Source organism: Agelaius phoeniceus, chromosome 28 (assembly GCF_051311805.1).
Source record: "Agelaius phoeniceus isolate bAgePho1 chromosome 28, bAgePho1.hap1, whole genome shotgun sequence".
Taxonomy (NCBI): domain Eukaryota; kingdom Metazoa; phylum Chordata; class Aves; order Passeriformes; family Icteridae; genus Agelaius; species Agelaius phoeniceus.
The window spans coordinates 3,866,495-3,884,613 of record NC_135292.1 but is presented as its reverse complement, the minus strand read 5'-3'; the positions used below and the strand labels follow the sequence as shown (position 1 = coordinate 3,884,613).

Genomic DNA, 18,119 nt, shown 5'->3' with positions numbered 1-18,119 from the left:
CCCATTCGTCCGGAGTGCCTTCTTTCACTCTCAAATTCCTTTCACTTCCCCTTTTTCGTGGCCCGAGCCCTCGCGGGTCTACGGGAACCGCACTACTCAAGGGTCCGCACTCACTTGGAGAGTCCGGCTGCCGGCCCTCCTCTCATTCACACTTGTCCACCGCCACACTCCGGGATCCCAACCCCGCCCGAACGGATTCCCTTTTATACTTACGCGTCCTGCGTCTTCCTCCGGACTCCGTGCACAGATTATTAAGGGGTTCACCGGTATAATTTGTCCTGTTTGCTTACTAGTATATATTTTAGGGTCGTCGGTGAGAGTGGCGGAGGTTCTCCCAGAGGGGCCACCCGGAAAGCACTGGATGAGGCGCCCCCCACTCTGGGTAGATCTTACCCGATCCAAACTCTCATCCGAGTCACGGCACCAAACTGTTATAAAATTGACTCAAAACGAGTAATTTCCAATCAAAGAATTTATTAATTATTGAAGCAGTTATACTACGTAAGCAAAGGCTCAGCGCTGGGCGACAGGGGAGTCTCCGCTCCACCTACTGCCGCACCAACTAGTTTCTGATTCAGTCCTTTTATCCTCTCCATCCTTCAGGAGTCCATGTTATCTCGGAGTTCTCTGCGCCTGCGCTGGTTGTTGCTAGGGGGTCATCCTTCTGTCTCCTGGTGGTCGGTGATAAAGGCTGCGGAGTCTTCCTCAGCCGCGTCTTCTTCACCCTATGTCCTTATTTGGTGACTTCTCTGTGGAAAATTACCAAAATCTTATGATTAACGCAATATGTGCCCTATCAAGCAAGCAAATATCCTGCCTTGCAGACTGTTTATCTGCCCCTGCCCCTTCCCCAGCTTTTCCCTGGTCATTATCTCTGTGAGTTATCTGCTTGTACCATTTGTCAGCGGGAAAGGTTTCCCTGCTGGGTGTTTATCTGCCCCTGCCCTCTCCCCAGCCTTTCCCTGGTCGTTATTTCTGTGAGTTATCTGTTTGTACCATTTGCTGGGTGGGACTATGTGTGGGCTCCTGCAACCCCTTCCCTGGTATCCTTGTAGCTCATATCTCATGAAGTAGTACAGAAATAGTCAGCAGACAACTCTTGTAACACACTGGTCTCTTTTTCATGACGAACAAAATGTAGTCCCTCATCTCAATTCCCCCCCATTTATTTATAGGAAAGTTTTCCCAACATTCTCCATTTGCTGTTTCCCTTTGCAGCTTCACCCTGCTTTTTTTAAAAAAAGTATTAACTATTTAAGAGTTAAAAGTATCACGGTTAAAGCTCTTCAATTTTGCAAAATGCAACATAAAGGCGAACATGGAAAAACCCAGACCAAAAATTGATTCTCACCCTTCTGTCCCAAACCTACCTGACAATATAAAGTAGGATTATTATAAAAAATGTTTCTCATGTTGTAATCTTATCACTGAAACTGTAGGGAAAACAAAAACTCTCCAAGAATCTCTTTCGTGTGAGAGAGTCAAGGCATTACTTGGTTCTGGCCAGGATGTGCAACAGAAATACTTTCATCCACACATAGCCCGGCTGTGCAGAAAACATCATTCCATGACATGTCAGTTTTACTCGATTTTTCCTAAACTTTACGTGGTCTGAACCAATCTAAATCCACTGCTTTAATGTTCATTGCTTCCAAGTCGTGTAAGTTTTCAGTGTTTGGTTTCCTATTAGACTCGGATTTCTTCCCCTCTGCTGTGAATTCGGTCCACACTCCTGGATTTCCTTCTCAGCCTTTTCCAGACCAGGTGTCTCCAGCTGTGCGGGGGCAGTGTCTGGGGTAGCTGTTGGTTGCTGTTTGCTGCGGGGCGTTGATGTTTTGTTGCTGGTCCTTATCTCTGTGGGTGTCTTTTGGGCTATTCCCAGTCTGTTCGGATGTTAAACTCATCTCCATTGAGAGGTGGAGATGAGTTTAACATCCGAACAGACTGGGAACCCTTTAAATAAAACCTTTAAAATTTCTTTCCCAAAGGCAAACCTTTGAGTAGAGAAACCTTTCTGAGCAGAGAAATAAGATTTAAAAGAAGCAGGATGGGTACATTTTGCAGCAGTGCAGTCGCAGTCAGCCCAGAGTGTGGGTGTGAGTGAGCCCCAGGGTGGAATTGTGCCGCGGTGCTCCCCAGCAGCTGTGGCAGTGCAGGCCCAGCCAGCGCTGGAGCTGCAGCAGCGGCAGCGAGGCTTGGCCGCAGTGGCTGGAGGTGCCAGGGGAGGGTGGCCAGGATTCCCGAGGGTTTGAGCAGAGGATCTGTGGGCAGGCCCAGGGGCTTGGCCCGCTGTGGAGCCCTGGCTGCTGCTGCGTTGCCTTCAGGGCAGGCTCAGGGGCGGCTCCCATGGTCCTGCTGCAGGCGGGAAGTGCAAATCTCCGGGGCTTCAGAGCCCCTGAGGCCAGGCTGAGGGGTCCCCCCGTGCTCAGCTGTGCTGGCGGCTGTTTCTGGCCTCAGGGACACTTGGCGTGGGCCCCTTGGCCACCAGTGGTGCTGCTTTGCGCTCCTTAGGCAGGAGCCGATGGCCTGGCTGGGTGTTGGCAACAGCAAAGTCCCAGGGCAGGCTCTGTGCCAGCCCAGCTTCCTGGGGGAGAGATTCCACAGGAGACAGGATCCTGGCTACAGCCTGCCTTACATTTACATCCCTTATTTCCACCCTGCACTAGGTGGAGAATTGCCCAGGTAAGGAATTCCAGACATGAATTCCAAGGGAGATAATTGAATATCTGCCTTGGGTCTGGCTCTTTTTCTTGCCAAGGCCAATGGCAAAAGCTGTACCCATGGCATCTTGGTTTCTATCTCCGGCTTCCAAAGGTGTTTCTTTATTTCCCCATTCATTCTTTCTACCCAACCCGAGCTCTGGGCTTGCCAGGGGTTATGGAGGTCCCATTGTATTCCTAAAGCTGCCATAATCCCCTGAAGGGTCTTTCCTGTAAAATGAGTTCCCCATCTGAATCTATTGCTTCCACAATCCATTATCTTTGAATTATTTGTTTTAGCAATAGGTTAATAAGTGATCCAGTGATTGCTGAAGCAGTCAGAATTGCTTTTGCCCCCCTGTTAGGTGCCATGGTGTCAGCAGAAGATTTTGAAGCCTTCCTGCTCAGGGCATTTCAGTGCCAGGCTCTTACAAGCACCCACAGCTCCTTGGGTTGAGCTGAGCATGGGCCGGTGACCTGCGCTTTGTCTGATTCCCCTTCCTTAATAACAGCCTGTCTTGTAGCTCTTTTCCCTCCTGCTGCCCTTGCAGAGCCATCCACAAACACATTGTCTCCCTCAGGCCAGGGAATGTCCCATCAATCTCTCCCAGCCTGGCTCGGGAGCTCTGTCCCTTGAGTGCAGTCCTGGGTTCCTTGCCAGCCCCTCTCCAGGCTGTTCAAACAGGAGGCTGGGTTAAACCCTTGCCCTGTCCTCAGTTCTGAATCCTCCTGTGCCACTGAACAAGTTTCATACTGTAATCACCGAGCCCTGCTCATCCATTGAGAGGCTCTTTTGGTTGTCAAAGCTTTAACTTGATGCCAGACTTGAACTCTAGGAGATCCTCCTGTTGTCATCAGTTTTCAGGCCTCTGCTCCCACGGAAGCTGTGGCTGCACAATTCTGCAGACAATGAGGCTGCTCTCTGGCCACTGGGTTAAACATTTTAGCACAAGAATTCCTTTGGCAAGACCCTGTTTAACGTCCACCTATAATTCAAATTCTTTTTCCCTGTCTGGAAGGCCCAGGCCACTCGCCTCAGTTAATCTTAATTTTAACACTTGAAAATTCTGTGTTTCCTCCTTGTGTCCATCCATCCAGTTTGTTGACTGGCAAGATAGGAGTGTTGTAGGGAGACATCCTTGGCTCCAAAAGCCCTGCCTTTAACAGGGACTCAATACCAGGCTGTGAGCCCTTCCTTCCCTCTCTTGGAACAGGCTAGTGCTTGTCCTGGTTGCTTTAATTTGTAGAGGCTCCATATCTAATTTTCTGTATTTCCCTGGGGCTGCCCACACTTCTGGGTTCACTTCAGCATAGGCCTTGTCAGACTTTAGACACAGAGGTACAACAGAACTAGCCTCTGTATCCCTTTTTACAGTATTAAAATCCAGCTCTCAAACTCCTTCCTAGTTAATTACAATCACAGGAGGAAGAAAAAGAAATTCATTTATTTCAAACCTATCCCCCACAGCTTCTAATAGTGGTTGAACAAATCATACCTGCTCATCTTTCCCACTCATTCCCTTAAAAATTAAAATATTCCTGTACTATTTTCCCCTTTAGGTCTAAGATTCAGAGCAGATTGAGAGGCCCCTGTGTCCATCAGAAAATGCCTCCTCTCAATGCAGACCCACCTGAATGTTCTCAAGGGCTCCAGTGTGGAGGGTCCCTGGTGTGATGGGAGCTGTGACAGCCCTGCCAATCCATGTCCATCACAGGGTGGACTTGCTGGTCCTGAGGGTGCTGCTGTCTCTGCTTGCAGTGTCCTTGTGCCCTGCAGCTGGAGCCCTGATTCCTTGCCAGGGGCTGTTTGGGTGGGCTGTGCCCTGCCGAGGAGGGCAATGCCTCTGCCGGGGGCTTGTGGCCGAGCCGTGCCCTGGGTGCTGGGACCCCCTTGGGCCCTGGGGCTGATCCCTCAGGGGCTGTAGGAGCTCTGCCCTGGCCTTTGCCTTCAGCTTGGCCTTCTGCTGCTCCCTTCTTGCATTCACCTGCTGGGCCTTTGTGCCCAAGTGCTGCAGGGCCTTCTTCTGCCCTTCCTGCAGCCCCCCTCAGTGCCTGTGGGTGCTTGTCTTGCTTTACAAGACAGGTGTCTGCTTGGGAAGGCAGAAAAAGCCTCTCTTGGAATGGAGAATGCAAACCCCCTCCCTCTTAATTTTTAGGATGGTGAAATCAAGGGGCTCTCAGGCAAAGATATGGGATTAGGAATAACGGTTCTTTACTAGTGTGTATAATATAATAATAGTAGTGTGTATCAACAGCTCCGGCAGTGACAACAAACAGAGCCCGGAGCCGGTCCCGGCCTTTCGGCTGCGGCGCTTTCCCCTTGGGTGCAGTTCCGGGCACGGCCGGCAGGGGCGCCGGTGGCTCCCGCGGGGCGGGGCAGCGCATCCCTGCCATGGGAACCTCTCTTAACGGCAATAGAGCAATCCCTTCATCTAACTCTTTCACTTTTTTACCTTCTGTAGCCTTTCTCCCGTGTTTTGAGAAAGAATTTGGAGAGGGCTGCCTTTTAACTGAGCTCCTAGTGTTTCGATAAGGTGCTTCCTGTAGAGAGAGGGATTTTCCCTGAACAGCAGGAGCTGTGGTTACCATGGGGACGTAACTCAGAGCAGGAGGGGTCAGGGGAGGATATCCCGCCGAGGCTCGGTGGGAGTGTGGGCAGGGTGTGCTGCCGGAATCGCCAGAGGGGGATCTTCCCGTGGAGGCCGAGCCGGAGCGTGGGCAGCCCCCACATGGCTTATGGCGGCTGATCCGGCAGCTCCCGGCAGAGAAAAGGCAGGTGGAAGACCCCGGCAGCAGCAGCGGCGCTGCCCAGCGCAGCTGGCACGGGCAGGGCAGCCGGGGATGGGATGGCTGGGACCCGCCCTCGGTGTGGTCGGCGCGGTGACCTCGGCCCACGCGGCAGGACAGAGCAACCCCATCTTGCCCAGCATGGCCGGCAGAGCGGCCGCGGGCCGGGCAGTGGGGCCAGGGCACACAAATTCACCGCCAGCGCCGGGGCAGGTGGAGCTGCCCTGGGCAGTGAGCCCGCACCTGGGATGGAAACCGGGGCAGGCGGAGCTGAGGCGGGCAGCGAGCCGGGACCCGGGACAGGCGCCTCGGCCGCCAACGCAGGGGGCAAGAGCTGCAGAGGATCCCACTCTCTTTCTGACTTTTCCTCTTGTTCCCCTCCCTTTCATTTCCCCTTTTTATTTTCTTGGTTTTTTCCTCGGGTGTTTCTGATACTTCAAAGATTTTTATTCTCCTAAAATCTCCTGTCTAACATATGGCATATTCTCTTTCTTCTAGATTAAATGGGTTTTTTTCCAAATAAATCCAGAACCTAACAAATCTAAACTTCTGCTTGGATATTTTGAAATGGTCGACGAGCTAACTCATGACCTCCTAATGTTGTTTTTCTCATCACCTTTTTATTTATCCTTTGGCAAATTAAGCATCTTTCAATTACTTGCTTTGCTACACCAAAAATCCCAGTGCACCCAAAATTCCTTAAAAAATGATCACACAAAGCTTGAGTACGCCAGTGGGGTTTCTGATGCACGTCTTCTAATCTTTTCCTAGTAAGCACATTTTATTAAGTAATTGTCTTCCATGTAGAAGTTTCTATTTCCCTGATTTATCTTGTTCATTTCCTATCTTGTTTAATTCTTTTTTCTCGGCTTCCCTAAACTTTGGAATTTCCAGTTTTTCCTCGTTTGGAGTGAATATTAACATAACTCTTTCAGCTCCATTTTCTGCTGCATCCTTAGCTTTGTGATCTGCCCCCAGTTTGCCCAGTTTGCCTCTCCTTTGGCCCGGGCCGGGTTCCCCCCGCCCGCAGCGGCTGGGAGCAGCCGAGAGCCCCGCGCTGCCCATGCCGACCTGTCCCGGCTCCATGGCCGCTGCTGCCGCGGGCTGCGAGGGCTGCGGGAACGGGGCACCGAGGGTGTGGCTGCTGCTGGGGGAGGAGGAGGAGGGAGGGAAGGGCAGGGATGGAGGGGGAGGAGGAGGCGGGGTAAGGGGGGAGGAGGAGGAGAAGAATGGAAGGGGCGGGATGGAAGAGGAGCAGGAGGTGGGGATAAGACAGGGGAGGAGGAGGAGGGGGGATGGAAGAGGAGGAGCGGGAGGAGAAAGAGCAGGGAAGGAGGTGGGGTGAGGGGGGAGGAGGAGAGGGAGGTGGAGATAGGACAGAGGAGGAGCGGGAAGAAGAGGAAGAGGAGGGACCAGGGCGGATCAGGTCTGAGCTGCGGGAGCCACGCGGTCTCGATCCCTGCCTGAATTCGCAGCCCCCACCTGTGGGATCATCGCCTCCCCCATGGCGCAGGTGAGCGGGGAGGGGGAGCCCGGCCCGGATATCCCGGGGGGTCCCTGGGTTGGGTTTTTGGGGGGATGTTTGGAGAATGAAGAAGTCCAAGGCTGAGTGGAAAAGGCCCCTCGGGGGGTGGCGGTGGTGGCTGCCGGCAGAGGCAGCCTGGAGGAGCAGAGCCCTGTGTCCCCCAGGAGGCCAAAGTGGGGAGGCCAGAGAGGGGGGAGCGCCGCCATTGGCGGGAGCCTCAAGGGCCTGGAGAGGGGCAGGGGGGACTCCTTGGAGCCGCTGCAGCCCAGAGCAGAGAATGAGGGGAGAAGGGAGCCCGGGAGCCCAAAGAGCCCCGGCATCCCAAAATGGGGAGAGCCAAGAGGGGGGAGCTTTGGGCATTGCTGGGACTGCCAGCAGCCTGGGCAGGGGGGGCACCCAGGAGAAGGGGGACCCCCAATCCAAGTGTGACCCCAGCAGCTGGGACAGGGGGGAACCCCCGAACACCAGAGGGGAGGGACAAGGGACGGGCAACCCCTGGGAGGCTTTTTCAGGGCTGAATCTTGGTGTTTGGGAGGTTTTTCTGGAGCCCACATGGCCGGACTAGAGATGTACCTGGGCAGAGAGATCTTCAAACTCAACGTGTGTTGGGGTAGATGAAACAGGAAAGCCTTATAAATATTATTGTCTGGCCTTTCATTCCAATCTTGCTTATAGTTTCTATATTCTCAAAAGCTTTTGAGAGTATAGGAACTCTAAGCAAGATTGGAATGAAAGCAAGCTTTTAGATATCTTAGATACTGAACAAGTGGAAAACAATGGTGTGGCCTGACTGAAGGTAATCCTCTTCTGATGAAACAATTCCCTCTGCTTGCAGACAGGTCCAAGGGTCAGAGCAGACCCTACTAGCTCAGCAGAAGGGCTCCAAAGAGGAGTTTTTGGGGTTTAAAATGTAACACAGTATGGTGATAAATGAGTTCACTGGATTTAAGGATCATACTTTTTTTTTATTATTTTGCAAGCGAGAACAAGCAAAGTTCAGCGCTGGGCGGCCGGGAGTCTCCGCTCCTCTAGGCTCGCGCCGTTCCTATCCCCAAAGTTCGCCTTTTATCGCCTTCTTCTCCCAGGTCCAGGGATGACGTGGTCTGTCTTTTGCGCTTGCTCATTCAGTTGCTAGGGGGTCTTTTTCTGCCTTCTGGTGGTCGTGGGATGAAGGCTCCAAGTCTTCCTCTTTAACCGCTGACTGAACTTTTCCTTATAAGGCGTACCTTTACAGTGGAATTTTCAGAACACTCTACGATTCCTGCAAGCCTAAGGAATTCTTGCGAGTTTAGGAACTGTTGTTAGAGCCTTCCTCTGTGACCTCTGGGTGAACTTTTCCTTATCGTGTATATCTTTACCAAGGAATTCCCAAAGCACTATACGATTCCTGCAAGCCAAGCAACCATATGTGGCTGCACATTTAAGAATCAAGCAGTTTTAGCTATTTAGTTATTGCTTTTATATTGTATAATTATTTAGCTATTGATTTAATTAATGAACAAATATATTGCTACTTATTACAGTATGGTGATGTAATGATTTTTATAGGCTGTATGTAATTGCTATTGGATTTGTATCTTGTACTGGACTGGTTAGTGAAAAATAGAATATTTAACACAGAAGAAGAATTATTGTATTGTAACAGGAACCTTACTCTCTTACACTCTTACCCTCTTACTCTCTCACCCTCTCATCCTCTCCCTCCCTCTCTTCTCTCAGGCCTGCTCCAAGCTGTGGCTGGCAGCTCCAAGCAGGGCCCTGCACCCAGGCCCTTTGCAATAAACCGCAAGTTCCACGACCTGGCTGCAGAGATCTCTCGTCTCCGTCCATCCCGACCGTGCTACCCCCGACGCTCCTACAAACGTGCTCATCCCTTGTTTTCCCCAAACCAGGATTTCCCATTGCCAACGCCTGGGGGGCTGCGAGGAAGAGGAAGATGCCCCGGGACACTGAGGCAGGTGAGGAGGAAGTCAGTGCCCCTTTCCCCTCTGTGCTGCTCCATCTCCCAGCCCAGCAGGGCCCCCAGCTGCAGCACAGCCCTGGGGGGATCTCGTTGCCCTTGCCTGTGGCACGGAGGCAAATCCCATGCTGTCCTTGTCCTTCCTCGCCCAGAGCAGGAGCTGAGCATGGAGAGCAGGGAGGACAAATGCCCGCGGCAGAACCTGGTGGCAGAGGCCGTTTTGAGCGGCTCCACGGCGCAGGAAGCCAACGGGGAGGAAAAGCCCCGGAGATGCCGCACGAGGAGGGGCTGCAAACGCAGATGGCGGGGATGTGAGGGGGAAAGAGGCAGCCTGGGCCGGGAAGGCGGCTGGAGATGGAGCCAGAGCTCGGAGCTGGTGCTCCATGAGCAGCTCCATGATGGGGAGAAGCCCCACACGTGCGTGGAGTGTGGGAAGAGCTTCAGGTGGAGCTCCACCCTGATCGTGCACCAGAGGATCCACACTGGGGAACGGCCCTACGAGTGTGGGGAGTGTGGGAAGAGGTTTCAGACCAGGTCCCATCTTCTCCTGCACTATCAGAGTCACACAGAGGAGAGGCCCTTCCAATGCCCTGACTGTGGGAAGGGATTCAAGCACAACTGCAACCTCGTCAGGCACCGGCGCATCCACACAGGGGAGAGGCCCTACGAGTGTGATAAATGCAGGAAGAGGTTTCAGACCAGCTCCAATCTCCTCCTGCACTATCGGATTCACACAGAGGAGAGGCCCTTCCGCTGCCCCGACTGCGGGAAGGGATTCAAGTACAACTCCAACCTCATCATTCACCAGCGCATCCACACTGGGGAGAGGCCCTACGAGTGTCCTCAGTGTGGGAAGAGCTTCTCACAGAGCTCTCACTTGACCCAACACCAACGGAGGCACCGGTAAGGGAAGCCCTGCGAGTGCCCCGAGTGCGGGAAGAGCTTCGTGCGCTGCTGCAGCTCCATCCCCCACTGGAGGAGGCACTTTGGGCACAGCCCTGGTCACTCACATTCCCTGTGATCCATGTTGGGAACACACCTGGCTGTTTGTCCTTTGGTTTGGCCTGAATTTTTTTCTCTTCTCCATCTCTCTGTCCTCCAAAAGTCCGGAGGGATGGAACAGTCACCTCAAAACCACTCAAATTCCACTGAAAATAACTGAATTTTAACCCCAAAGGGCTCAATTCCACCTCAGATTGCTTGTTCCTTCCTCAAAAAACTCAATCCCATGCCAAACTCACTCCATTCCACAGCTGTCAAGTTGAGATGGGGTTGGAAGGAGATTGGGAGAAGTGGGATCTCAATTTGGAGCAATGGGATGGGGATTGTGTGGGTTATATTTGGTAGCAAATAAAACTTTCCGAGTTACTGATTTCTGTCCCGTTCATTTTCAGTCATTTCTGTTTGCAGAGTGCCACCTTCTCAGCTGATTCAATTCTTATAAAAGTCCCATTTTTTAAATCATCTAACCCAAACAATCCAAAAACCAATATCAAAATAAAACCACCCGCACACAATTAATTTTTTAAAAATAATTTTAATTTTTCAAGAGTACTTAAGGATGTTATTAAAGTTTAATTGTTTGGTTGAAATGTCTGAGAAATTATAGTGGTGTTTGGTTTTGTGTTTAGTATATTTGTAATATGAATTGTTTAACTAAGATCTGTTAGATTGCATGTTAGTTTCTTTAGATATTTTTCATCTGAAGTACTTTAGTCATCGAGTTCTTGGAACGTAAACTAGTTTGGGGGAAAAGTTTGCTGTGCATGAGGGTCTGTGAATATGCCCCAGGCTGATGTAAGGGGAAAGGTATTTCAGGGGATCCCCGAAGGTAACAGGGTGCTCCTGCCTGAGCGCCAAGATGCACCCGGCCGTAATAACCTTTGCTCCATGGTCCTGGTCTCCCATTAAACTTTTATTAAAGTCCTTTATGAACTGTTTACATTTTCACAGGAGAGTGAACGTGTTTTTCACAGGCAGTTTCACAGAAACTGGAACACGTGGGGGTTCCCAGGAGTGGGCACCGCTGATCCAGGGCATGGAGGCGCTGCCTGCAATCGTCCATAACCGCCCATAAGGAGCCTCCAGGGCTTTACCCTCCATGAGCTGCAGCAGACGTGTCGGGAAAGGTGACAAGAGCCCGTGGAATGGTCCTTGTTGCAGGCAGATTGGCCACTTGCAGCTCTTCAAAACTGCCTCCCGTGAAAAATGAAAAAACTTCAACCATTCAAAAATGTGAAAAATGCGTTCACTCTCCTGTGAAAATCTAAAAAGTTTAATAAAGTTTAATGGGAGAGCAGGACCATGGAACAAAGGTTGTTACAGCCGGGTGCATCTTGGCACTCAGCCAGGAGCACCCTGTTACCTTCAGGGATCCCCTGAAATACCTTTCCCCTTACATCAGCCTGGTGCATATTCATAGAGCCTCATGCACAGCAACTGGGAAGGGTTTAACACTTTACTGGGTATATTAGTGTTCAGAAACACATAATCACCAGAATGATTCTATGCAGGTGCTTTTATTGAAGAGCTCTGGGTGTCAGGGGTACCAACCCAAATCTGACTCCGACATGGGTTTGGGATGAACATGTTTTTATATTCTATCGTTACATAACTTTCATGTTAATTATTAAACTTCAATTGTTCTATTGTATACATAGATTTCAGCCAAGCATGGGCTCCTTGTGGCCCCCCTCAAACTTCTAACATAGTTTCTCACGATTCTTCTTATGGTTAAACAATAATTATACTTAATTACTAAACAATCATCACATCTAACAATTATATCATTTATCATGTTCTGCTTACGGAGGTGCGATTTCACATGATCTGGCAAGCACAAAGCCTAACATTTTCAGAGTCTATTTTTGACATTTTTCCAGGGCCCCACTATCATTCTCCCCCCTTGGAAAGCATTTTCACTTCACTATAGGTGTAAATGTTTTCACTTGATACAGTCCTTTATTTCTCAATTTATTCTTGACATTCTTCAAGTCCATGGTTGATGTAAACGTTGTCGTGGATGCTGTCACGCACTGGAGAACCAGAAGATGGTGGGCGTGGATCTCGTGTCAGAGCCTTTATTATCTTCTGGTTCCAGGATGTTTTCCTCTGTATCTCTCCTTTCAAGATGCTGTGAACTAACCAAATTGCTAAGAATACAATTAGTAAGATTATCACACTCTCAATGATAGATTTAATCCATGAACTCACATTCCACCCTAACCCTTTAAAGATTTTGCCTAGCCAGGTCGTAGTCAAATCCTTTTGCTCTTCTTGTGCTTCATGCTCTATTTGTTTCAACTGATTGATGTCACATTCTACATCTGCAGTTACATTTGGGATGTGAACGCAGCAATGACCAACCCGTCCCTTTAAAAATCCACATACTCCATGCTCTTTCAGGAGTAACAAATCTAAGGCTAATCGATTTTGTAAAGTCATTTTTGTGCTGGCTTGTAATTGTACATTTAATTCTTTAAATCCTTCCCGGGTGACTCTTGCCAGTCTATCTACCTGACCTGTAAGTTTGTACAGCATCTCCCTACTCTTATAGTTTTCTACAGGACCAAGCAAAGACTCTAGGGCCCACCCAAATTTCACTCCACCAGAGGGTTCTTGCCAAGTGTCATCTGGATTTTCATTGTCTAGAACTTCTCGTCTTGCTCTTATCTGCACAAGTTCATGTTTTCCGTTAAATGGGGACTTTTTCCAAATTGGACATGAGGTTGGGAGGCCTAAAGTAATTTCCTTTACTTTCCCATCTACAGGCAGATGTGTTGTCCAGGTGCCATCGCTTGCTGCCCATAGAAATTGTCCTGGACCTCGGACTGTACTCCTGGTACATCCTACAACTGCTTTATAATTCCCTCTGCCTTGTTTATGTTTGATCCCTCTGCAAGCACAGCCAGTGTTTAGGGCTATTGCCAGGGGTGGCATCTGCTTTATCTCTGCATCATCAGAAGTGCAGTCATAAGTTTTATTACATGCCCACCAACTTACTTGGTCTGCCCTCGTTCTGCTACTGGTGGCAGTGTTTGTTACTGCTGGATCTGTTTCATTCTCGGGGCCTTCCCTCTTAATGCACCAAGGGGTGTTTGCCATACATTGGAATCTTTGAAGGATACTCACAGACCACGCACTGTCCCAAGGCTCTGTCTGATCTTTCTGATCCTTGGCCTCACACTTCCATACCAGAGTGGTTTCTGTAACATTTTCTATAATCTTTTTATAGTGTGGCAAATAGCATTGCCATTGTGTGATGCCTCCTGATTCTCCCATAGGGGTTCCTAGTGTGCCAGCACTTAGAATACAGTCTTTCTGGCCCATGGGTCTCATCCATGTTCCTATTTTCTCCCAAGTTTCCTTGACTACTTGCCTCGATTCGGGTACCTGTTTGCATGCAATTGTTTTGTTGTTTTGTATTTCAGGTAGTTTTGATGTTATGATTCCCCAATTTACTGGATCTCCTGCTGCCTTTGGTATTGGCAGACAGGCAGTTATTCTACAGGTGTTTTGCATTTTGGCAAAGGCTTTGACTTATCCAATCATTACATTCTCAGCCCAAACTGCATTAGAAACCTTTATCCCCTGTGTTTCTGCTTGTACTTCTCTCTTCATTCTAGAATGAAGAGTGGTTAGTTGATCTTTTTGCATTTCACATCCCAAAGACATTAATGACCATAACATTGGCACAATTACTGATGGCATTCTCAAAGTGATTAAACACATCTTATCTGCAGCCTTGTTGGTTCCACAGTTTACACAGTCCGTGATCCAGGATGGATTTTCTTCACTCGGGTGTAGTGAATCCAGGGGTCCACGCCGGCTACTTTGGCTGCTGTAAAGGTGGTCAGCAGTACCTGGTGGGGCCCACTCCACTTTTCTTTCAGCGGTTCTTCGTTCCAGTTCTTGATGTACACCTCGTCTCCTGGATGTATGTTATGAACTGGGTTCTCGAGAGTCAGCGGTCTATTCCACACGAGGATGCTCCGGAGCCGAGCTAAAGTTTTCCCGAGAGACAGAACATAATTATACACTTCCTGCTTTCCTGTGACGTGCACATTAGGGTTAGGCTCAGGAGATTCATATGGTTTCCCATGCAATATCTCATAAGGGCTGACTGACATCCCACTCCTAGGCTTTATCCGAATCCTCAACAGTGCTATTGGCAAAGCCTGGGGCCACTGCAATTTGGCTTCTTGGCATATTTTACTGATTTGCCTCTCTAGTGTCTGATTCATCCTCTCTACCTGTCCACTTGACTGGGGTCTCCATGGTGTGTGGAGGTCCCAAGTTATCCCCAGCAATCTACTTACCTCTCTTACTACTGTAGCTATGAAATGGGGCCCCCTATCTGATGATACCCTAGGGGCACCCCGAACCTGGGAATTATCTCCTGTAGTAACCACTTTACTGTTTCCTTTGCTTGGTTGGTGTGACAGGGAAGGGCTTCTGGCCAGCCAGAGAATGTGTCAACCCCCACTAACAGGTATTTGTATCCTCGAGTTCTTGGCAAGTCTACAAAATCTACCTGCCAATAGTCTCCTGGCTCTATTCCTATCCGAATTCTTCCTAGCTGTGCCTGTCGCCAGCCACTGGGTTGTTTTTCAAGCAGATATCACACTTTGACATTACTGATTTTGCCATTGTTAACATCCGTATCAAAATTAAACTCTGCTTTAGCAATTTCACCAATGCCTCTGCTCCCCAGTGACATTCATTATGTTTAATTTGTAGAACTTCTCTCATTATCAAGGGGGTACCACTATCTGTCCTTGTGCAGTCACATACCATCCCCCTGAATTCTTTTGTGCATTTAGCAAACGTGCCAGTCTCTCATCTTCTACTGAATATTTTGGTTCTGGAGGCAAATTGAATTGGGATACATTAAGCTTTAAAGGTATCAATGCCATTGTTGTTTGCACCTCTCGAGCAACCTGTCAGGCTGCCCAGTCTGCCTTTCGATTTCCCTCACAGATTTTGGAGTTTCCTGATTGCTGTGCTTTACAGTGTATGATTGCCACTTGTTCAGGTTTTTGTACTGCCTTTATCAATTGCAGGACTGCATCCTGATGTTTAATGTGCATACCCAGAGAAGGACAATAGTCCTCTTTCTTTCCACAGTGCTCTGTGTACATGCACCACTCCAAAAGCATATTTTGAGTCAGTCCAGATACTTACCTTTTTCCCTTCACTTAATTCTAGTGCCCTGGTTAAGGCAACCAGTTCTGCCTTCTGGGCAGATGTATTTGGTGGTAATGCCTTTGCCTCCACTGCTGTACTGACTGTTGTTACCGCATACCCAGCGTATCTGGTTCCGTTTTCCACAAAGCTGCTCCCATCTGTAAACAGCTCCCACTCTGGCTGCTCTAGTGGGACGTCTTTCAGGTCTTCTCTTGCTGAGTAGGTGTACTCTATTACCTCCACACAGTCATGCTCTAATGGGCCTTCTTCAGTTGTGGTACCTGGGAACAGAGCTGGATTCAAAAGGTTGGTTGTTTTTAATGTGACATCATCCTGCTCAGTCAGGACTACCTGGAATTTCATCATCCTGCTTGGGGATAGCCAATGGCCCCCTTCTGCTCTAAGACAGTGGTTACCATGTGTGGTACATTGACATCTATGTGCCTTCCCATCGTGAGCTTCCTGGCTTCTTGTATCAGCATCACAGTGGCTGCGACTGCCCGCAGACATGGAGGCCACCCGGCACTTATGCTGTCAAGTTGTTTGGAAAAGTAGCCCAGCGGCCTTTTCCAGCTTCCCAGACCTTGGGTCAGGACTCCTAGTGCTAGGCGCAGCCTTTCATGGGCAAACAGCTGAAAATCTTTAGACAGATCAGGTAAGCCTAATGCTGGAGCAGTTGTCAGTGCTTCCTTTAATTTTAGGAAGGCTTCTTTCTGTGGCTTGCCCCAGGTGAATGGCTGCATCTTCTGAGCTTCACACAGGGGTTTCACAATCAGTCCATAGTCCATGATCCACAGGCGACACCATCCTGCCATCCGGAGGAAGACTCGCAGCTCATGTAGATTCTGGGGCTCTGGAATAGCACAAATGGCTTGGATACGGTTAGTGCCTAGTTTTCGTTGCCCTTGTGAAATTTCACATCCCAGGTAGATCACAGTCTGTTGGGCAATTTGTGCCTTTCCTCTGGGTACTTTATAACCTCCCATTCCCAGGGAATTTAAAATCTCAATGGTTACCTTTATACAGGTTGCTTTTCTTCTGTAGCTATTAGTATATCATCAACATACTGCAACAACAGGTATTGGTCTCTTGGTACTTGCCCACTCTCGGTCCAAATCTCCAGCTCCTTTGCCAGTTGGTTTCTGAATAGGGTCGGCGAGTTCTTATATCGTGTCCAGGTGCGCTGGGTCTTTCTCCCATTCCCTGGGTTTTCCCACTCACAGGCAAACAGTTTCCTACTTTCTTTGTCAAGGGGGGATGCAGAAAAAGGCATCTTTTAAATCAATTTCAGTAAACCACTTATATATCTCCTTTACGGATGTTAGCAATGTGTAAGGATTTGTTACCACTGGAGAAATGTCCTTTGTGATTTTATTTATTGCTCTCAAATCCTGCACTAATCTATATTCACCATTTGGCTTCTTTATTGGAAATATTGGTGTATTAAATTCTGATTCACATTCTTCTAAAATTTGGTATTTCAAGAATTTCTCAATAATCTTTACTTATTCCTCGCCATGCTTCTGGTTTTATGGAATAGTGTTTGACTTGTAGAGCCCTTGCCCCTTCTTTTAACTCTACATGCACTGGTTGTGCCAATTTAGATTTCCCTGGTATATCTGTCTCCCATACAGAGGGAATCACTGCATCTCCTACCTCCCTAAGGATAGAGGGAACAGGTTTTTCTTTGATCATTAAAATCTGTCTCGTCTTTGATTCAGGTATTTTCATTATAAGCTCCCCATTTTCAAAGGTTATTACCGCATCAAGTTTCTCTAGCAAATCTCTCCCTAAAAGTGGAATTGGACCCTCAGGTACGTATAGGAATTCATGTGTTATAACTTTGTTCCCAAAACACAAATCTAGGGGTTGCAAGAATGGCCGTTTTTCCTCTTTCCCTGTAGCGCCGACTATTGTTGTTTCCTTGTCCCCAGTTTGTCCTTGCAAATCATTCAATACCGAGTAAGTAGCTCCTGTATCTATTAGAAATTTGACTTCTTTATGTCCTAATTGTTTATTTATAACAGGTTCCTTAACTTGTTCTACTGGCTCTATGTCTAGTCAGCTGGTATACTCCCCCAAAACCATCCCCTTGTAACCTGCTGGCACTGATTGCCCTGGTGAAACTGGTTGTTCAAGTCTGGACATTGTCTCTTCCAGTGCCCCTCCCGCTTGCAATACGCACATTGATTTAGGTTTAACCCCTGCGTGACTGGTCTCCTATTTTGACTATTCCTGTTACATCCCCTGAAATTTGGGTTCCCTTTTCCTTGTATTACTGCCAACAGATTCTGCTGCTGCCTTTTACTAGCTTCTCTTTCGCGATTGTTATATACCTTCCAGGCTACCTCAAGTAGCTTATCCAAATTCCTTAGTTCTTCCCCTTCTAATTTTGCAATTTTCTACGAATATCGTCCTGTGACTGGCCCAAGAATATGAGAGCGAGCTGAACCTTTGCTTGTTCTGTGTCCATTTGGAGATCTGTATATTTTCTTGCTACCTCCTTAAGCCTCTCCAAAAACGCAGTGGGAGATTCCTTCCTGTCGAACTTTGTATAGTTTAGACCAATTTATAGTTTTGGGCACAGCATTCTGAACTCCTATTTGGATCCACTCTTGATATTTCCGTAGTCTCCCCATACCGCAAAATAAATTAGGGTCCCAATTTGGATCCTCAATTGGGAAATTCTCATCTCAATTCCCTGTTACGAGTCCATTTCTGATGTCCTCTCTTGCCCTTTCTTTGTCTGCCTTAAGTACCATCTCTTTCTCAGTAGAATCCATCAAAGTATCTAATATTAATATATTAGATATATTAATATATTATATATAGATATATATTAGATATATTATTATACTATATATAATTTTATATATATATAATATTAATATACATATTTTTGTATGTCATCCCAGTCAGGATTTTGAGGTTTTTATAACCATTTTTAATACTCATGCCATTT

At 48.4% G+C, this 18,119-nt stretch overlaps 2 protein-coding genes across 2 annotated transcripts in view; one reads left to right on the top strand and one right to left on the bottom strand.

Moving 5' to 3' along the window:
• Positions 1 to 18,119, top strand: part of LOC143696054 (uncharacterized) — a 569,411-nt gene that overhangs the window by 330,582 nt on the left and 220,710 nt on the right. Inside the window, exon 6 of the mRNA XM_077191260.1 lies at positions 9,326 to 9,493. Coding sequence (XP_077047375.1) covers positions 9,326 to 9,493 — 168 coding nt within the window. The remainder of the gene's footprint in view (positions 1 to 9,325; positions 9,494 to 18,119) is intronic.
• The window catches only part of LOC143696055 (uncharacterized), a 224,075-nt gene that overhangs the window by 67,980 nt on the left and 137,976 nt on the right, over positions 1 to 18,119 (bottom strand). The gene's annotated exons all lie outside the window — the stretch shown is intronic.